At 21.6% G+C, this 20,598-nt stretch overlaps 2 protein-coding genes across 2 annotated transcripts; both read left to right on the top strand.

Annotated features, from left to right (window-relative positions):
- The first annotated feature begins 13,516 nt into the window (after window positions 1–13,516).
- On the top strand, window positions 13,517–17,957 carry LOC110599697 (receptor-like protein 15). The gene is made up of 6 exons (XM_043950511.1): window positions 13,517–14,444; window positions 14,541–14,696; window positions 14,797–14,871; window positions 16,179–16,244; window positions 16,346–16,420; window positions 17,716–17,957. Exons 1-6 carry the CDS (start codon window positions 14,360–14,362, stop codon window positions 17,955–17,957), a joined length of 699 nt encoding a protein of 232 aa, XP_043806446.1. The 5' UTR covers window positions 13,517–14,359.
- Window positions 17,958–18,076: 119 nt separating this feature from the next.
- Window positions 18,077–20,465, top strand: LOC122721759 (receptor-like protein 1). Its single transcript, XM_043950510.1, has 2 exons — window positions 18,077–18,172; window positions 18,265–20,465. Exons 1-2 carry the CDS (start codon window positions 18,130–18,132, stop codon window positions 20,319–20,321), a joined length of 2,100 nt encoding a protein of 699 aa, XP_043806445.1. The 5' UTR covers window positions 18,077–18,129; the 3' UTR covers window positions 20,322–20,465.
- Window positions 20,466–20,598: the final 133 nt, after the last annotated feature.

Below are 20,598 nucleotides of genomic sequence, written 5' to 3'. Positions count from 1 at the left end.
GTAGGAATTGAAACATCAGAAACTGAATTTATTAAAATATTTAATTTTAATTCTGATTTTTTTTATTAAGAATCATAAAAAAATCAATTATATATATATATTTTTTAAAAAATTTTAATAATGTTATGATTTTATCATATAATTTTAATAATATGTTTTATATATCATATGTTTTAATATAATTTTATAAATTTATATTATTAAAATTATATGATTCTATTTAAAGAATTTAAATATTAATTTTATAATTATTAAATAATAAATAATAAAAAATTATAAATAAATAAAAATATAAGTAAAATAGTTATTTATGAGTTATTTAATACTTAATAAAATTTTACTTCATTGCATCTGTACTATCTCTTATTAAATTATTCATATAATTTAAATATAATTTAAATATAACTTTCTATTAACTGTTAAACAGTTATTAACAATATTATAAAATAATTATATATATTTTAATTAATTATTAAAATTTTTTAACAATATAATTTAAATAATTTAATTAATTAATTATAATTTCTTCTATCTAAATAGATTTTGCATATGTGTGTCTATGCATATATGTATTTATTATTTCAACTAAAAATATTTTAATTATTTTATAATTTTTTATTATATGAATAAATCACATATTAAAAAAATATTATATTTAAAATTTGCTTTTACTTTCAACACAAAATTTTCCTACACGATCCCTCCGTAACACGACTCTCACTTTTTCCTCTTCTTTAAATTTAACTCATTCTTTTCCTTTTCCCCGTAGAAGACGATCTGCGTCAATTGACTATCGATGAAGAAGAAGATGTTATTGTTCCTATTAAGAGCTACAGAAATATTCCGATCATAACTTATAATTTCTGTATGGTGGGATGTTTCTCACATACAATTCAATCAATTCTCAGAATATGCAAATCTTTTTGGCAGATTTATGGCATCTTTTAGAGAGGGATGATGATGTTACAGGTTTTCCTTCCTCTCAACAGGATGCCTCTAATCACACCCCTGCGAATGTTAATTTGACAAGTAACTGTGAAGCAGCTCGTCCTGTTAAAGGTCAGGATAGCCGAAAACAATGATCGTCCTGTGTTAGAACTGCCGAGAACTCGACAATCCTCGGACAATTAATGCATTGAAGGATTTAGTTATTAGTTACAAGTTGGACATTTTATTATTGATGGAAACAAAAGTTTTAGCTCTCCGTTGCTCTTTGTGACAAAATTTTTGCCTTTTAATGGCTGCATTTTTATGGAATGTTTGTAAGTGGTTCAATTTCTTCAGTCTCCACATTTAGATATTTCTAAACTAGTTTTGATTTTGAATTATTGTAAATCTTTGTTAGACCCTATAACTAATATTTCTATTAGATGGATTCGTCATTATTCCACTCTAACTGCTCATACTTTGACTAGAGAATCTATTAGGTATAATCGTCTCTCTGTTTGGGATAATATCTCTCTTTGTTTGATAAAATTTTATTAATATAATTAGTAGTTTTGTTTAAAAAAAAAATCACATATTAATAAATATAATATATTTTTACAAATTAATTATATATATATAATCAAAATTATATAAATAATAATATAATATTTTTATTGAGAATTATATATAATATATATTAATATTGTTATTATTATTATTTTAATGTTAGTATTATTACTTTTATTATTATTATATATAACATATATCCATGAGATTCTAAACTTTTAAGTGGTGATTCGTCCCTTCTAATTTTAGATATTAAAGATTTTATTATCGTTGTGATTAATTTATTTAAAAATAATTTAAATTTACAAATTTGCGAGCTATTGTAAATATAGTAAAGTTTTAGGTTTCACCGACTATTAAACTCTGATACTATAAAAAGAAGAAAATGAAAACAAAATGTTTCAGGAAAAAAAAAATAGAAATCTTGTATATGAACTTTATTGGATCGCAGGCTTTCTTTTTGTACATAAATTCGGCCTTAGCTTAACTATAAAGTTGATATGAGCTAAAACGTGAATGAAGTTGAAGTAACAAAATGACTAATAGGCTCATAAACTCTTAACAGAATTCAGATATTACAATTATGCCCCCTACAAACAATAAATATTTAATGATAACCTCTCAAAATATAATTTGCTCTAGATCATGTCACTTATATCCTACTATAACATCCTATTCTAAGTATATCTGAGCGGTCGCTTAGGGAGAGCAAGAAACTTAAATTTCAATTTAAAGAAACTTAAAACAAATCAGAATGGTCTGAGTTTTCTAGTGTTAACCGGTTTAGTATTAATAAACCAATTGTCAACTATTAATGAATCGATTACAAAATTACTTCGAAAAGATATAATAACATGTTTTGAAAAAATATGAAATAAAAATATCTATACGGTTGAAAGTATAAATACAAATTGAAAAGAGAATTTCATTATGTGCTTTCAATCACTTTTCTATAATTTATAAATTTTAAACGTCTTAAATATTTTATATCCATAATTATTACTACTCTTATTTACTAAACTCGTCTATAATATTTATTATCTAAACTTTTAACTAGATCATATGTCTTAATTTGATTATTCATGAATTTTTAAGTTATTATATAAGTTAATTTCAATTTGTACGTGTGAAATTTTTAATAAGGTATTATAAAAGAGTTGATTTGAAGTCAAGGTCTCTTATAAAAGAACAAAACAAAAACGTAAAAGAAAAAAAAAATGTTGCTTTGTTGTGGAAAATAATGGCATTTGTTAATGAATATAAAGTGGAAGACGAGGAAGACTTGGACTTTTGGCACAAAATGATAGTCTTAAAACCAAATCACACGCTCAGTAAACTTACGTTAATAATAAAAATAATAACAATTCGCTACATCATATATATAATTGAATTTAAGTCTAGGTCTATTTTAAAAGTTAAAATTAAAATCAATAATGGAGGGAGACTGAGGAAAATAGTTGAGTACCAAAACAGCACGTAAACCTCCAAAAAAAAAAATTAATAATATTGAATCACTACTACAAAATAGTTTTTCTTAAGAAATACTTTAGAATAAAAATATATATTTATTACTGATAAGTATATATTATTTGAGGCTTTAGATATAATATTATTTATTTATAACAATTAAATTTTTTAATATAAAAACCTAATTAATATACTCCATTCTTCTTATAATTTTTTTTTACTTTTTCTTTTTTCTGTTATCCTAAAATAATCCATCTTTCTTTTTTATATTATATAATATATAAATTAACTATTATAATCTTATTTAATTTTATACTATTTCTGCTATTTCCGAAACAATCTCCCATTAAATATTATTTTTTAAGTGAATATTTAAAATATATTTTAATATTTAATAAAAGTCAATATTTTTAATATGAATATAATTAAAAAATTAATAAAAATATTATTTTTCAAGTAAAAAAATAAAATGTATAAAAATTATGGGAAGTAGAGAGTATTATTTATTTATAATGATTAATTTTTAAGAAAAAATTTATTAATTTCTAAATATTATATTATTTATTTTTAATGATGAAAATTTTAAGTTAAAAACTTATTAGACTTAAAATGTTGTATAAATATATGCGTGTGTATTATTTATTTTTAATTCATTAGGTTTACCTTTATTTATATAAAAAGTTTTAGATATTTTTTTCTAAATCTTTTACTAAAAGATTCATCTCTCATATTAAAAAATATTCTTAATAACTATTTAAACTATATTGGAATAAAAAGTTTGAGTAATATTAGGATTAGAATTTAGTGAAATTATGTAAAGAATAATTATTGATTAAAAAACTGTATATTTTTACAAAATAAGTACAGAAAATTAATGAATAAAAAAAGACATGCATGTTAAGAAAAAGTCTTGTGGAAAATAAATGGAAGAGTTTGCAAACCAAAGGACACGCTCACTAAACTTGGACCATATCATTGAACTAAGAATTGAAGACATTATATTTTTGTGAGAATTAAAATTCTAATTTTTAATTTAAAATCAAATATTTCATAAGTTAAATGCGAAAATATATATATATTGCTATATATACAATTCTAAACAATTATTCATTTAAAGATATATTATATTAGTAATTGTCTTAAGCAGCTAATTCCACTCTCAAATTGAAACAGGATTGTGCGAATACGATTTGAAACAGAGTACGTGTCCATTATAAAAATTTACATCTTTTCTTTTTAATCGAGTTTTTTAAATAAATTAAACTTACTCGAATTTAACAGAATATACTTTCTAATTCGATGATGATCAGCAGTAAGATGAAGATGTTGGTTTGGACTAGTCTTAGATTGAGTCAGGTGAGGGACACACTCCCTAATTTAATATTTCAATTTAAATATAATTGTAAAAATTTGAATAATTATATTAAAATTTAAACTTTTAAATTAAATTATAAAAAACACACAAAATTTTAAATTTTATAATCGATATATCTTTAAAAAATAATTATATATAATTTATTAAATATTTAGAACATAAAAATTAAAATCAACTATTAACTACCCATTATATCAAACTCATCCTGAATGTTGCTCATAATTGTACCAATAGACTGAATTCTTTAATAAACTTTTTCATCAAATAAAATTTAATATTTATTTTATTTTTACTCTATTCTCATGTGCAGAAAATCAGAAGTCCGAATAAAAGGAAGAAGCATGCTTTTAGCATCGTTGGGAACATTGCCTCACCTCAAGTAATTTTGAAGGGACAATATTTGGTCAAGGTTCTTACATAATTAAATGTTATTATTATAATAGCACTATTTTCATGAAAATTTATGGGTGTTGTTCGGTATTAATATATGATTTTTTGTTTTTTAAAAACAAAATTTTTTTTTCTTTTTATTATATATTTTCTAAAAACTGTTTTTATATTCATCAATATGTTTTTATAAATTGTTCTTATTAACCGTTTTCAATGAATTTTAAGTTCCAACTTTATCATTTTGTTTGAACAATAATAAAATTAATTATATTTATCGAGAAATGCAAAATCGTATGGATACGATTCTCATTGTGCATCTTGATCAATTGGATTATTTTTTTATAGATTTTGATACAAAACTTTTGTAAATGTGTTTTTGGATATACTTTTATTATTTCGTTTAAACGAAAGAAAAGAATTTAAATCAAAATACTTAATAGCATGATGATACATTTATACAAAATTTTTATTTCAATCACACGCAATAAAACTATAGACGGTCATAGACACTAATTAATATTTTTTTAAAATTAATTGATGAAAATTTTTTTATTATCGGCAAAGTTATAAAAATTTAAATAATTTTTTAAAAAATAAAATCCGAGAAGAACATAGTTAAAAAAGAAAATGTAATGTAATTGTGATTTATTTTAACAGCTCCTGAATATTAAAAATAATCTCACTACAGGATATTAAAAATAGAATGCGAACATGTGGTAGATGTGTTTATATTTATATGGGAGAAATTATTTTAATAAAAAAATTTAAGTATAATTTTATAATAGATTCGTGAAAGTACGTATAATTATGAAATTTAAAAATTGAAATAACAAAAATATAGAAGATGATGGATAAATATCATAACATAGGAGGTTATTATTATCACCCGACTATTGTTGTCTGCATTAGAGTTTCTTTTTATTTGTATTATATATTGTATAATTAGCAATTTCAAATCTATCCCAATGCTGCAAAGCCACTAAAATAAAGGTAATTAACTTATATGACTGATTATAGTCTGCTAAGCCTGCAATGGAAGAGTTATCCATGTCTGAAATAGTAGCCTATTATAACATTTGAGAGTGGGTGTCATTCTGACTTAATAATTATATCCAATATAATAGTCATTATAAAATTTAATAAGAGAGTATAATATCACATAATTTAATAGAAAAATTAAAAATTAAAAATTAAATATTTATATAACTATCTTAAATACTATTAGATAATTTAATTAATCTATTATTCTTTTTTTCAATTTATAATTTTTATCTATTTTATTTTTTATACATATTAAGGAAAGATAATTTTTTTATTGACTTTTTAATCATATCATTTTAAAAATATTAAAATTTATTAAATATTAATAGGAATTTTGATAAATTTTTTAAAATAAAATTATAATAATTAATTTATATATTATTATAGTGTAAAATATGAATAATAATTTTAAAATAATAAAATAAATAAATAAAAATTATAAGATGGCATTAACACTACCTAGCCAATGTCTCGCAGCTTTCCAACTATAATGTGTATGCATTTATTTAATTCGGTTTAAAAGTCTTGCAATTTGTGGAAAATTTTAATTAAAATATTTAGGGTGGTTTTAGTAGTAGAAAATAATTTTTTATTTTATTTTTTATTTTATTTTCTATAAAAAAAATTGAAAAAACTTATCATTTCATATAATATTAAAAGTTATTTTCAAATTGAAATGTTAGAAAATATGTTTGAATCAACATTTTTTTTAGAAATATGTTTATTTTTTACAATAATTTTCACTTTAATTTTTATATTAATTTAAAATAAAGAGAAACTTCATACATACTTAAATATATAAATATAATTATTAAAAATAATGTTTTAACTATGTAAAATTTATTCGTATGTGGATTTATGTGTTTTTCACTTTAAAAACTTAGATTTTTTAATTTTTTTAATATAATAAAAATTATTTTAATATTTTTTCATTTCCTTTTATAAAATTTTGAAAATAAAATATTTATTTTCTATTTTTAATTAAATTAAAAAAATAAAATAACACATTTTAATTTTTAAAAAAATTAAAAATATTTTTTTGAAAATAAATTTATTTTATGTAACTAAACATATTTGTAGTTATTTATAGAAGTTTACCTCTCCTCACTTGTATAGCCCTTAATATCTGGCAAAAGAAAACTTCTATTATAATAATAATAATAATAATAATAATAATAATAATAGTTCTTAGATTCATAGCTCAGTTGGACCAAGTCTAAGTTTTTTTTTTTTTTTTTTTTTTTCACTTTGAAAAGTTTTAAAAGAGACAAATATTTTTAAAATTTTATATTTTTAATTTCTTTCACTACAAAATAAATATCGGAAAATAGAATAATATAGACTATTAGCAAAACTACAAGTCAAGTCTTCCTTGAAAAGAGGGCTCTCAGAAATGTCATCTTTGCGCGTAAAGATTTTTTTTTTTTTTTTTTTTAATTTTAGACAAAAAAAAAAAAATTATCAGTAATGGCTGAAGTGAATTATCAAAACTAGTTAGTAGGGCCTATTTTATCTCATTTTTATTATTGAATTAAAAAAAATTATTATTTAATTTTTAAGTATCATTATTATTAATTTTTTATATTTTTAAAAATTTATTAAAATATTTTTATTTATTCTCTGATAATAAAATAATTATATTTTTATTAAAAATAAATAAAAAAATAAAGAAAAAATTTTTATAATTAATTTTTTCCTTCAATAATCTCTCTTCTTTTTTCTTAATAATTCAATTTTTTTCTTTAATAAATTAATTTTTAAAATTCAATATTTTTACTTTTTTCTTTCTTTCTCAATAATTCAATTTTTTTTACTTCTACTTTTTCTTCTTTCTCAATAATTCAATTTTTAAAATTCAATTTTTTTTACTTTTTCTTTTTCTTCATCAGTAATTTAATTTTTAAAGTTTAATTTTTTTATTTTTTAATATATTTTTAATTGTAAAAATAAATAGAATTGAAAAGAATGATTATTTTATTAATAAAAAAATATTTTAATAAATTTTTAAAAATATAAAAATTAACTCGTTAATAATAATAATATTTTATAATTAAATAATAAATTTTTTAAATGAATCGATGAAATTGAAATAATAAATTTTCTTTAAATTAATTGGTAAAATTTACAGATCCCTCCTCAGTACTATTAGCCACCATCGTTGGCCACCACCACCATACCTATTACTTAGCTGCCAGTATTATTAACAATCACCTTTTATAACATTATCACCAAGCCCACCAACATTGCCCTACCATTACATTTTCATAAGAAATAATTATTATTTAATATTTATTATATAAAAAATTTATCAATTCATACATTAATTTTAAAAAATATATTAAAATATTTTTAACAATTTAAAATTTAAAACTCAGTTTTTCAGTTAAAATAATTTTAATATTTAAAAAATTTATTAATTAATAATTCTATTAAATTTAAGCGTTAATTATTATAAAAAAATTTAAAATATTCCTGATATAAATTAATTAATTAATAAAATTTTTAAAAATTTATAGGATCAATTAATAAATTTTTTAAAAATATTTAAATTATAAAAATTAAATAATAAAATATTTACCAATAAAATTAATGAAGCAATCAATTAATATACTTTTTAAAATATTTAAAAATATTTTAATATAAATTTTAAAATTAAAAAATTAACTAATAAATTTTTTACTACCACTAAAATTAAATAACAATTTTATACAGCCATAATTAGATTGCTATCACTTGGCTATTACTTCTATTACAACCATCTGATCGCTGTTATTCGGTTATTATATCAACATAAATAAAATAAATATTAAAAAAATATCAAAATATTATATATTTTTTTATTTTGTAATTACAATATTATATTATTTCATTATCACATCATATAATTGATTCCATATTACTGTATTCTGTTAAAATCTTTACATTTTACTTGTGACAAAGGAAAAGGACAAAAAAAAATTTACTTTTTATATTATTAATATTTTTGATATTAAGAACCAAATAACATGGTGATGCATATAAATGATTTCATTTATAAAATAACATATTGTATAGGAAAAAACAAATTATTCTCAAATTTTGTGCTATACCATTTTCATTGTTAAAATTAAATAATTATTTAAAAAATATTACTGTGCAATAATAAAATTTAATCGTATTATCCTAAAATAAATAAATAATAAATTAAAAAATTTTAAATGAAATTATATATGAACTTTTATCATTTCATTACACGTTTAGATTTTTATTTTACAAAAAAAAATACTTTTTATATTATTAATATTTGATAATACTCAACCAAATACTACTAAGAAGAATATAGTGAAGGTCCCTCTTAGATAAGTCTTGCAATTTGTGGAAAATTCATTAACATATAATTTTAAATATTAGAAAAATATTAAAGACTTTGATTATAATAGTTACATGAGAGAAATTTAGATAAGCCAACATTTTCATAACTCCAATAAAATATTTTATAAAAATTTAATTTATTAATTTTTTATAATGAAAAAATAATAATAATTTAGTTTTGAATTTTTTAAAAAATTATTTTTTTAAAAAATGAATAGTTTTACTTTAAAAAGTTTAAAGGAGATAAAAATTATGAAAATTTAAAATATTAATTTATTTAAAAAAAAAAAGGGAAACCGAAGGACTGTTAGCATAATGACAATTGACAATAGTCTCCCATGGAAAGATGACTGAGAAATGACATCTTGCCGCGTGAAGACTTCTCCAGCTTTGCAGCATGGAATGGACTATCAAAACCAGCCAGCACGGCTCTACCCCAGGCTATAATCCAAAAAAGAATATTTTGCACTTTTTTTTAATAATTATAATCTATTTTTTTTTATTTTTAATAATAAAAATTGATCTTAAATTATACTTATTAAGAAAATTCATTATTAGAATTGATAAAATTTGAAATTTTTTTTTACAATGATCCCTTTTAGTTATATTAAATATTAATTTAAAATGTTGGTTATTAAGATGACATAATATTTAATAGTTGTTAAATTAAATTAAAAGAAATGCATTCAAAATTTAAGAATATATTATGCTTTCTTTCTTTCAACATACTTTTTTTTTTAATTATTCTTTTAATATACTAATAAGGTGTTTTAGATAATAAAGGTATGCAATTAAAAGAGAAGATTTAGAATATGTTTGATATTATTGTTAAATTATATTGTTGTTAATATGAAAAGCTTTTATTTTAATTAACGTAATTTCTTCTTTTTTTTTTTATAAAATTGACTTAAAATTAAAGTTTTCTTTAAAAGTTAAACACTATCCACAGAAAATTAATAGTTAAACAAACCAAACCAAATAATAAGACATCCATTTGAAAACTATATAATAATACATATTGAAAATTAAAATAAAATTTAATAAATTTACATTAAAAACTATAGGATAAATACTGGATAACAGAATGACGTGAATTATAAGTGAAACGACAAATTAAATCTCTTTTGAAAAGATGGCTCTCAGAAATGTCATCTTTGCGAGAATTTTTTTTTCTTCTTAACTTGTGATTATTAGACAAGAAAAAATAAATAATAAGTAATAGCTGGAATGAACTATAAAACCATTTAGCACGGCTCATTTATTCTATTTTTATTATTGAATTAAGAGATATATATTTAATTTTTAGATATTATTATTATTAATAAATTTATTTTTATATTTTTATAAATTTAATAAAAAATGTTTATTTTTGTTCATGAATAAAATAATTTTTTAAATTTTATTAAAAATAAAAAATTCAATTCAATTTTACTCTCGATAACCTTTTTTTTTCTTTTTCAATAACTCAATTTTTAAAAATTAATTTTTTTACTTTTTTTTTCATCTCTTTTAATAACTTAAATTTTAAAATTCAATTTTTTTTACTTCTTCCTTTTTTTTTCCTTTTCTTAATAATTCAATTTCTTTTTCCTTTTCAATAACTCAATTTTTAAAAATTATTTTTTTTTACTTTTTTTTATCTTTCTTAATAATCTAATTTTTAAAATTCATTTTTTTTTCTTCTTCTATCTCAATAACTCAATTTTTAAAATTCAATTTTATTTACTTTTTCTTTTTCTTTCAAGATAACTCAATTTTTAAAATTTAATTATTCTTATTCTTTTTTTGTAGTGTATGATATATTTTTAAAGGTAAAAATAAATAAAATTAAATAAAAAAAATTTTATCAATAAATAAAAATAAATATATTTTAATAAATTTTTAAAATTAAATTATTAATAATCACAATGTTCAATAATTAAATATTAATTTTTTTAAAATTAATTAATAAAATTTATATCTCTTTTCTACTATTATTAATTACTGACATAGCCACCACCACCATAATTATCGCTATTAATATCACAATTCACAATATTCAATTATAGCTAATGTCATTATTATTATTTTTTTTAATGACGATTGTGAAATTTAAATTGAGATTTTTTAGATTTATTCGAATGCATTTTATCATCAGATTATTTCTGTGAATACAAAATCATTATTGTTATCACTATTATAATTTTATCTAACCATCGTAATTATTTAGCTGCCAATTGTAGTAATAATAACCTTTCGTAACATTATAAACAAGCCCACCACCGTTATTCTATCGCCACATTGCTATAATTACAATTGCTATCACTCTGCTATTATTTCTATTACCACCGTTTGATTACCGTTTCTATCATTAACATTACTCGATTACTTTTTTTTTTTTTTTTAAGTCGCTAATATTACTATTCACCTATCGATTATTGCAACTATCATCAATTGATTTTTTTTTAAAAAAAAAAAGTTTAAAGGAGACGAAAATTTAAAATATTAATTTATTTCACAAAAATGAAACTGCAGGACTGTTAGCACAATGAGAATTGACAAGTCAACTCTCCCACGAAAAGATGACTTGAGTAATGACATCTTGCCGCGTGAAGACTTCTCCAGCCTTGCAGAATGGAATGGAACTATCAAAACCAGCTAACACGGCTCATTTTTAATAATAAAACTGATCTCAAGTTACACTTATTAAGAAAAAATTTACCATATAATTATTAAAATTAATAAAATTTAGAATTTTAATATTTTAAAAATTTTTTATAATTATTTTTTTAATTTAAATAAAATTATTAATTTAGATTGTTAATTAATATAACGATTGACATGACATTTCATTGTTGTTAAATTAAATTAAAAGAAATAATTCAAATGAATTTTATTTTTATCGACCTCTTTTTATTAATTTTATTAATAAGTAAGCATTTATTTTAAAATTTTTATATAATTATTTTCACTATATTTAACTAAACTTATTTATTTTATGTAATTATAAATTTATGAAATATTATTAGAAACATCAATAAAATCTCACTAATAATTACAAAATAATTATCAAACCAATACTTCATTTAATTAGTTAAAAAGTAATAATATTACAATTAATTTTTACATGATATTAAATTATTATTATTATTCAATCATAAAAAAAGTATAATATAAAAAATAGATCTCAATTACTTACTTTTAATTAATTACTAAAAGAACACCTTATTGATTATAGAAAAAAGGAAGAAAATTTTTGTTTTTGTTAATGAAATTAATTTGAAACTATTGTCAAAATAATTCTTGAGTTACTTAATTAAAGTGTAAATATTTTAATAAAATTAATTATGACATGATTTGATTATGAGAATCATACATATTATTGTTTTTGAGAAACCACAATAACCATTTATTTAGCACAATTAATTTTATATGAATTTAAATAAATTTTTGCATCATACATGATTTTATTTATTTTAAAAAAATATAAATTATTTCATTTAAAATAATAAAATTAATAAAAAAAAATTAGATTGAATTGAATTTTTTGAACTTTAACTGATCTTGATTTGATGTCCTATATTCAATTAAATGCCAAAATTTTCATGAAAGATATATAAAAAGCCAAAGGGAATTGTCCTATATTCATAGAAAATTAAGTCATTTGATTGTTATGAATGATATTGCAATGAGAAGAAAACAATATCATTTTGTATAAAATTAATTTTAATTTATCGATTTTTTAAAAAACATTATATGATCAAATCCGATTTTTAAATCTATTAAATCACATGATTTTTTTTTTAAAAATGCACACAAATAAAAATGATATTTAAAAATTATTATGTAACAATTTAATAAATAGTACCAATCAGTTTATTGAAGTACGTCAAATAATGTATTACAATTAAAATTTTATTTTAATTAATGTAATTTCTTTTATTTTTTCATTATAAAATTGATTTAAAGTCGAGATCTTCTTTAAAAATTAAACATTATTCACAGAAAATTAATAGTTAAATAAACCAAACTAAATAATAAGACATCCGTTTGAAAACTATATAATAATATATATTGAAAATTAAAATAAAACTTAATAAATTCATAATAAAAACTATAGAATAATCCGCATATCATTTTAAAATGTTGTTAAATATCTAAAATATATTCCAGTAAATAATTATTTATTTTATACACAGAAAATGCATATTGTGAACTGTTTAACATGAAGTCAAGGTATCTCACTCTCATATTAAAAAATTAAATAAATAAAAAAATGATAACAATGACCATAAATTAAAAAAATAATAATAAATTAAAGAGAATTTGCTTAATTTCTTGTGGAAAATAAATTAAAGACTTTTGTAATAGAAAATGACAGTTTTAATAACACAGATGCCCTATATAATAGGGCAAAGCTTGTGCGTTAAGAGCAATTGATACTATCAACTACCTACCAATATTAAAAATGAAGGTATTAGCAATGATAATGGTTTTATTATTACAAGGGATTTGGTGCTCTGCTGATTGTTGGGAGACTGAGAGAACTGCTCTCTTACAACTTCAGTCTCATCTCAATTATTCTCTTCAACATGATCGATATCTTTCTTTTTACTATTATTTTTACTCTGATTCTACGTTATCCTTTTATGATTCTTCTATGGAAATTGATGTTATCAAGTGTTGTGATTGGGAAAGAGTGAGGTGCAGTGCTACTACAGGGCGTGTTATTCAACTCAATCTTGAGAATATAAAAGATTTTTTCGCAGAAATGTGGTATCTAAACGCTTCTTTATTTCTTTCCTTCAAACACCTCAACTATCTTGACTTAAGCGAGAATAATATTGCAGGTTGCCTTAAAAATGAAGGTTTGTATATTTATATTTTTCATTATGATAATTATAATTGCATTGCATTACATATGATAATCCAAATTAAATGAGTATTTGGAAATCCATCAAGTTGCATTTCATATATTTTTTCTCTCTTTTTATTTATATATAATTATAATTGATTTTTATATATGCAGGTTTTCAAAAGCTATCCTCACTTGAGAATTTGGAGTTTCTTAATTTAGCTTCTAATAACTTCAAAACTGATATTTTATTATCTTTAACTTATCTCTCATCTTTGAAATATTTAAATCTAGATGATAATGACATGAAAGGAAGAATTAATATTGAAGGTGAGCATACATAACTAATTTTCTCCATCTTTATATGTTCTCTCATACCATTATATATTTTTAATTAGTTACTTGTGATGAGTGTAGAATTGAACAGTTTGACAAATTTAAAAAATTTGAGTATATCGGGGAACGAAATTGAAGGTTTTAAGTCTTTTAATGGTAGGTGCAATTATTTATTCATAATATTTTATTTTATTTTCTTAAATAAGTTAAATAAAAAAAATTAATGTACAAATGGTTTTTATACATATGCAGGTGGTGAAGAATTATTAAATATGAGCAATCTACAACATTTGGATATAGGTTACAATTACATTGGAAATGATGTTCTATCAACTCTTAGAGGACTCTCTTCTTTAAAAACTCTATGGATGTATCATAATCAATTGAAAGGAACTTTTGATTTAAAAGGTTAGAGATATATATTTTTTTTCTCATTAAACTATTAATTGATTGAATTGGTCATATTTATAATTATTGTTTTAATTATGTGTTCTTTCTTGCGAATCAGAACTGGATACCATGAGTAATCTAGAAGTGCTGTTTTTGGATGAAAATAACATTACAAAATTTATCGGTTCAAGAGGTATTATTTAGTTTATTAATGTAAATTAATTAGTCTATTTTTTAAATATTTTTTGTTATTTTGAATAAAAAAAGTTAAAAATGATATTTAGTTAAAAATTATTAAAATTTAATAGATTAATTAGTGAATAGAATATGAGATGATTAGGTAATATTATCTCTAATAGATTAGAAGTGTCTAAAGGATTACAATTCTTTTTTTAAAAAAAAAAAAAATTAAAATCCATAAGCCAAATGGCAAACTAGTGCTATTTATTGAATATTGAACATAATACTTGTTCATTTAAGATATTATAGAAATTAAAATACACAAATTATGTATTTTTATAATGTTGCTCTCAATTTTTTTTTTATCACTGCTACTTGTCTATATTTCAATATAAAAAAAATTAAAAAATAATAACAAAATTTATTAATAAAATTATTAAAAAGTAATTGATAAAATAAATTATTCATCATTCATTAATTATCTAAAATACCAATAATTAAATTAATTTAGTCACGAATTTTTAGAACTAATTTTTTGCTTTTTACGTATAGTGTCTTATTATATTATTTTAATATTGTAATTATAAAGTCATATTAAAATACAATTTTTCATATCAATACCTTTTAATTTAATAATATTATCTCTATAATTATGAAATTTTTAATTCAATATATATTTTGATATTGAGATAAATTAAATATTATAAAAATTTAAAATTTAATAACAATTCTTTTAGAAGTAAAATTGCAATCTGAAATATTATTTTTATAACAATTTCACTATTCTTTTTCAATCTTTAATTTTTTAACTTTTTAAGTATATTCATTTTTTATTTTTAAAATATTTATAGGATAAATTATTCATTTATTATTTAATTTATTTTTATATAATCATAGTGTATTGTTAAAAAGTGATTATTATATTTATCTATCTCTATTTATGCAATTAAAATTATATATTAAACTATTTAAATTTTGAACTTTAATTTTTTTTAAAAAAAAGCCTAATGTTTAAATTATTTAGTGACTTTCATAAACTGTTTAAAAAAAAAATTGAAATTAGTAAAATTTAATGGATTATTATTTTTATGTTTTATATTATAGTTTCTTAAGCAATTATTTTCATAATAAATCTATCATATTCATAAATAGATATATTTATTAACTGTATAAAAATAATGAGTTGAACATTACTTACATATTTCATAATAAGTCTTTTTTAATGGTATGCATAATTATTTCTTTATAATATTTTATTTTATTGTTTTAATAAAAAAATAAAAAAAAATTAATGTATAAAGAGTTTTTATACATGTACAGGACTCTCATCTCTTAAAACTCTATCGATGGATGATAATCAATTGAAAGGATCTTTTGATTTAAAAGGTTAGAAACATTTTTTTACTCTTCTCATTAAATTATTAATTGATTGAATTGTTCATATCTATAATTATTGTTTTAATTATGTGTTCTTTTTTACTGATCAGAATTGGATACCATGAGTAATCTGGAGGAGTTGGATTTGAGCAGAAACAACATTACAAAATTTATCGGTTCAAGAGGTATTAATTACATTTAATTTTTAAGGCTTTTTACTATTTTAAATAAAAAAATTTAAAATTGATATTTTAATTAGACATGTAATAATACTTAAAAATTATTAAAATCTATTAGATAAAAAACATATTGAATTGTCTAAATCAGCCCTAGATAGGCAGATATTTAAGCCACAAATGAATTACAATTTTTTCTTTTTTTCAATTTAAAACCAAAATTTTCATAAGCCAAAGTAGTGCTATTTATTGAATATTAAGCATAATACTTGTTCATTTAAGATATTATAGAAATTAAAACACACAAATTATGAACTTTTATAATGTTGCTCTCAATTTCTTTTTTCTCATCACTGTGAATTTTTCATAGTAATTAATAATACTAATAATTAAATTACTAATCATGAAGAAATTTTAGAGCTAATTTTAATATTGTAATTATAATGTGATATTTAAATACAATTTTTCATATCAATACATTTTAATTTAATAATATTATCTTTTAAAATTATTCTAGTTAAAGTAACAAAACAATTGATTAAAAAGAAAATTAAAGTATACGGTGATAATGAGTGATTTTTATATTCAGACAAATTTTATAAAAATTTTAAAATTTGATAATAATTTTTTTATAAATAAAATTACTACCCGAAATATTATTTTTACAACAACTTCACTATTCTTTATCAATCTTTGAGTTTTTAACTTTAAGTATATTATGTTTTTATTTTTAAAATATTTATAGAGTAAATTATTTATTTATTATTTAATTTATTTGTATATAATCACATTGAATTCTTAAAAGATGATTGCTATATTTATTTACCCGATTAAAATTATATATTAAACTATTTAAATTTTAAATTTTAAATTGAAAAAAGAAAAAGAGTCCTATGAATAATGTTTAAATTATTTAGTGACTTTCATAAACTATTAGGCTTAGAAAAAAATTGAAATTGGTAAATTTTAATGGATGAATTAGAGAATAAAATAGGGGATAATTAGTTAATATTATTATTTTTATGTTTTATATTATACTTTCTTAAGCAATTATTTTCACAATAAATCTATTATATTCATAAATAGGTATATTTATTAACCGTATAAAAATGATGAGTTGAACGGATTTACCACATCATTGTTCTCTTAATTTTTAAAATTTGTTTTAAATCCACAGCATAATTGATTTGAAAATAATAATAACTGAACCATTAGAATATTAAATTTTTTTTAAAGAATTATAAATAAATATTGAATATATTTAGTGAAATTTGTATTATTTTTCACTGTTTTGTTATTTGTAGAAATGAGAAGCTTGAGAAATTTAAGAGCGCTTTATCTATGGGGTATAATCACTATAAAAGGAAGCAGCACTCTATTAGAGTCATTGGGAGCATTGGCCCACCTAGAGATCTTGGATCTAAGTGGGAGTAACTTTGAAGGGGCAACATTATCATTGGGAGCATCCACCAATCTCAAGATCCTACATATGAGCGAGAGTCATTTAAAAGGAACGAGATTTGCTCAAGGTTGGTATTTTTTGTAGTTATGTTTATACTTACTACTCTTCATTCATTAAAAATTAATTAATATTTATTCATCCTTTTTAAACAGGTTCTAATCTCACCAATTTAAAAGAATTATATCTAGATAACTCTTATGTGGATGGAAACTTTCTCCAAAGTCTTGAAACACTTCCTTTCCTTGAAACATTATCAATGCATTCCTGTGGACTTAGTGGCATCTTACCTGTGAACCTAGGTAAAACGAATGTAATTTCTTCCTATTTGAGATCTCTTTAATTTTAATCACAAACTTTAGTTAAAATAATTTGTAAAATCAATAATTTTCAGGTATTTGCAAATTGAAGCATCTCCAAATGCTAGACATTAGTTACAACGATCTCAGTGGTAACTTACCTTTGTGTCTAGCAAATTTGACTTCTCTTCGACAATTTGATCTCTCCTTCAATCACTTCATTGGAAACATCTCTTCATCTCCACTTAGAAGTTTAACAAATCTCGAACATCTATCACTCTCAAACAATCTTTTTCAAATCCCAATCTCATTAAATCCATTTTTCAACCATTCAAAACTCAAGTACATGGAAAGTAGGGGTAACAAATTATTTGCAGAAACATATGTTCAGTACGTGAACCCAAAATTTCAATTGGAGAGACTTGTATTATCTAGTGGTGGATATTGTGGAGCATTCCCCAAATTTCTTTGTCACCAGCATAACTTACAATTTATTGATCTATCACACAATCAAATGAGAGAAGGGTTTCCATCTTGGTTATTGCAGAATAACACAAAATTGGAAGAACTTTACTTAATCAACAATTCTCTCTCAGGGCCTCTCAAATTACCAATTCATTCTCATATGAATTTGTCAGCGTTGGATATCTCAGACAATTTCTTCCAAGGCTTCATTACACCAGAGATAGGAACATATCTGCCAAGATTGATATATGTAAACATGTCGGGAAATGGTCTCAGTGGTAGCATTCCTTCTTCACTTGGAAATATGAGCTTGTTGGAACGTTTAGACTTATCCAACAATAGATTGTCAGGTAATATACCAGAGGACTTAACCATTGGTTGTGTCTCATTGAAAGAACTCATACTTGCAAACAACAGTTTGCAAGGCCAAATATTTTCTGAAACCTCTTACTTAAGGTTTCTGTATGAGTTACAATTGGATGGCAATCAATTCACTGGCAGCATTCCACATAGCTTGTCTAACAGCTCCTTTTTACGAGTGTTGGATCTTAGTCATAACAACTTATATGGTAGGATCCCAAGGTGGCTGGGGAACATGTACTTTCTTCGCGTTTTGGATCTTTCAATGAATAATATCTCAGGAAGTCTACCATCTAACTTTTGCCCTTCAAATATACAAGAGATTTATTTGTCTAGAAATGGGCTACAAGGGTCATTGGAGGATGCATTTTTTGGTTGCTCTGAGTTAATTGTGTTAGATTTGGGCCATAATCATATGACTGGAAGCATTCCATCATGGATTGGAAAATTTTTTCAATTGAGCTACCTAATCTTGGGGCATAACCATATTGATGGGGAAATCCCAGTTCAATTGTGCAACTTGACTCAATTAAGTTTGCTTGATCTTTCACATAATCATCTTTCTGGTCCTATTCTCCCTTGCCTAAGATCTGCAAGCAACTCATATGGGCAGCAAGGAGGTTTATATAATGCTTCTACGGATGAACCTTTGGAATTTACAACAAAGAGTATATCTTATTCTTACAAAGGAAGAATGCTATCTTACATCTCTGGAATTGATCTCTCATGCAATCATTTGACAGGCCAAATTCCTATTGAAATTGGGTACCTCAATGAGATCCATGTACTAAATTTGTCTCACAACAGTTTGACAGGAAAAATCCCAGCATCATTTTCCAACTTGCGCCAAATTGAGAGCTTAGATCTGTCATACAACAACTTGGAAGGGAACATCCCTCCTCAGCTTACTAAGTTAACTTTTTTGGAAGTTTTCAATGTGTCATATAATAATTTATCTGGCAGGACACTTGACAAGGTTGCACAATTTGGGACATTTGATGAAAGCAGTTATAGAGGAAATCCTTTTCTCTGTGGATGGCCACTGCCAAGAAATTGTACTGAAATGGTATCACCTCCATCAAAATCAAGAACTTCAATTGAGAATGAAGAAAGCAATGGCTTCATGGACATTGGTGTTTTCTACATAAGTTTTGGGGTAGCTTACAGTGTGGTGTTGTTGACAATTGCTGCAGTTCTATACATAAATCCGTACTGGCGACGAGTATGGTTTTACTTCATTGAGGTGAGTATAGAGAATTGCTATTATTTTATAATAGACAATCTTGTAGTTTTATCCAAATTTAGATTTTGTAGCTTACGCAGATGAATTCAGCTTGAAAGTATTCTGCAAGTTTTTTCTTTTTCTGTACTTTCAATTGACCTCAATATTGAATTCAGATGAATCTCAAGCAGTGATGTAAAATGTGTGTTTGAAATGCTATATTTACACCCAACATTGAATTTGCTTAAATCTCTTGCTTTTTTTTCCAATTAAGCTTTCTCAGTCCAAATAGTCTTTATTTTAAGGAGATTAGTTGCATTATTTCTGCAGTGTTGCTATCCATGCTTTAGAAAAAAGTCTTTGCAATTCCTACTTTGATTTT

Source organism: Manihot esculenta, chromosome 14 (assembly GCF_001659605.2).
Source record: "Manihot esculenta cultivar AM560-2 chromosome 14, M.esculenta_v8, whole genome shotgun sequence".
Classification (NCBI taxonomy): domain Eukaryota; kingdom Viridiplantae; phylum Streptophyta; class Magnoliopsida; order Malpighiales; family Euphorbiaceae; genus Manihot; species Manihot esculenta.
Note: the sequence above shows the minus strand (reverse complement) of the source record. Positions and strands in the feature narration are given on the sequence as shown.

Coding starts and splice junctions, on each gene's coding strand:
- LOC122721759 (XM_043950510.1), top strand. CDS start 18,130: ATGCATTCCTGTGGACTTAGTGGCATCTTACCTGTGAACCTAG. Junction 18,173..18,264: donor CATCTTACCTGTGAACCTAG/GTAAAACGAATG, acceptor AATAATTTTCAG/GTATTTGCAAATTGAAGCAT.
- LOC110599697 (XM_043950511.1), top strand. CDS start 14,360: ATGAGTGTAGAATTGAACAGTTTGACAAATTTAAAAAATTTGAGTATA. Junction 14,872..16,178: donor AAAATTTATCGGTTCAAGAG/GTATTATTTAGT, acceptor ATACATGTACAG/GACTCTCATCTCTTAAAACT. Junction 16,421..17,715: donor AAAATTTATCGGTTCAAGAG/GTATTAATTACA, acceptor TGTTATTTGTAG/AAATGAGAAGCTTGAGAAAT.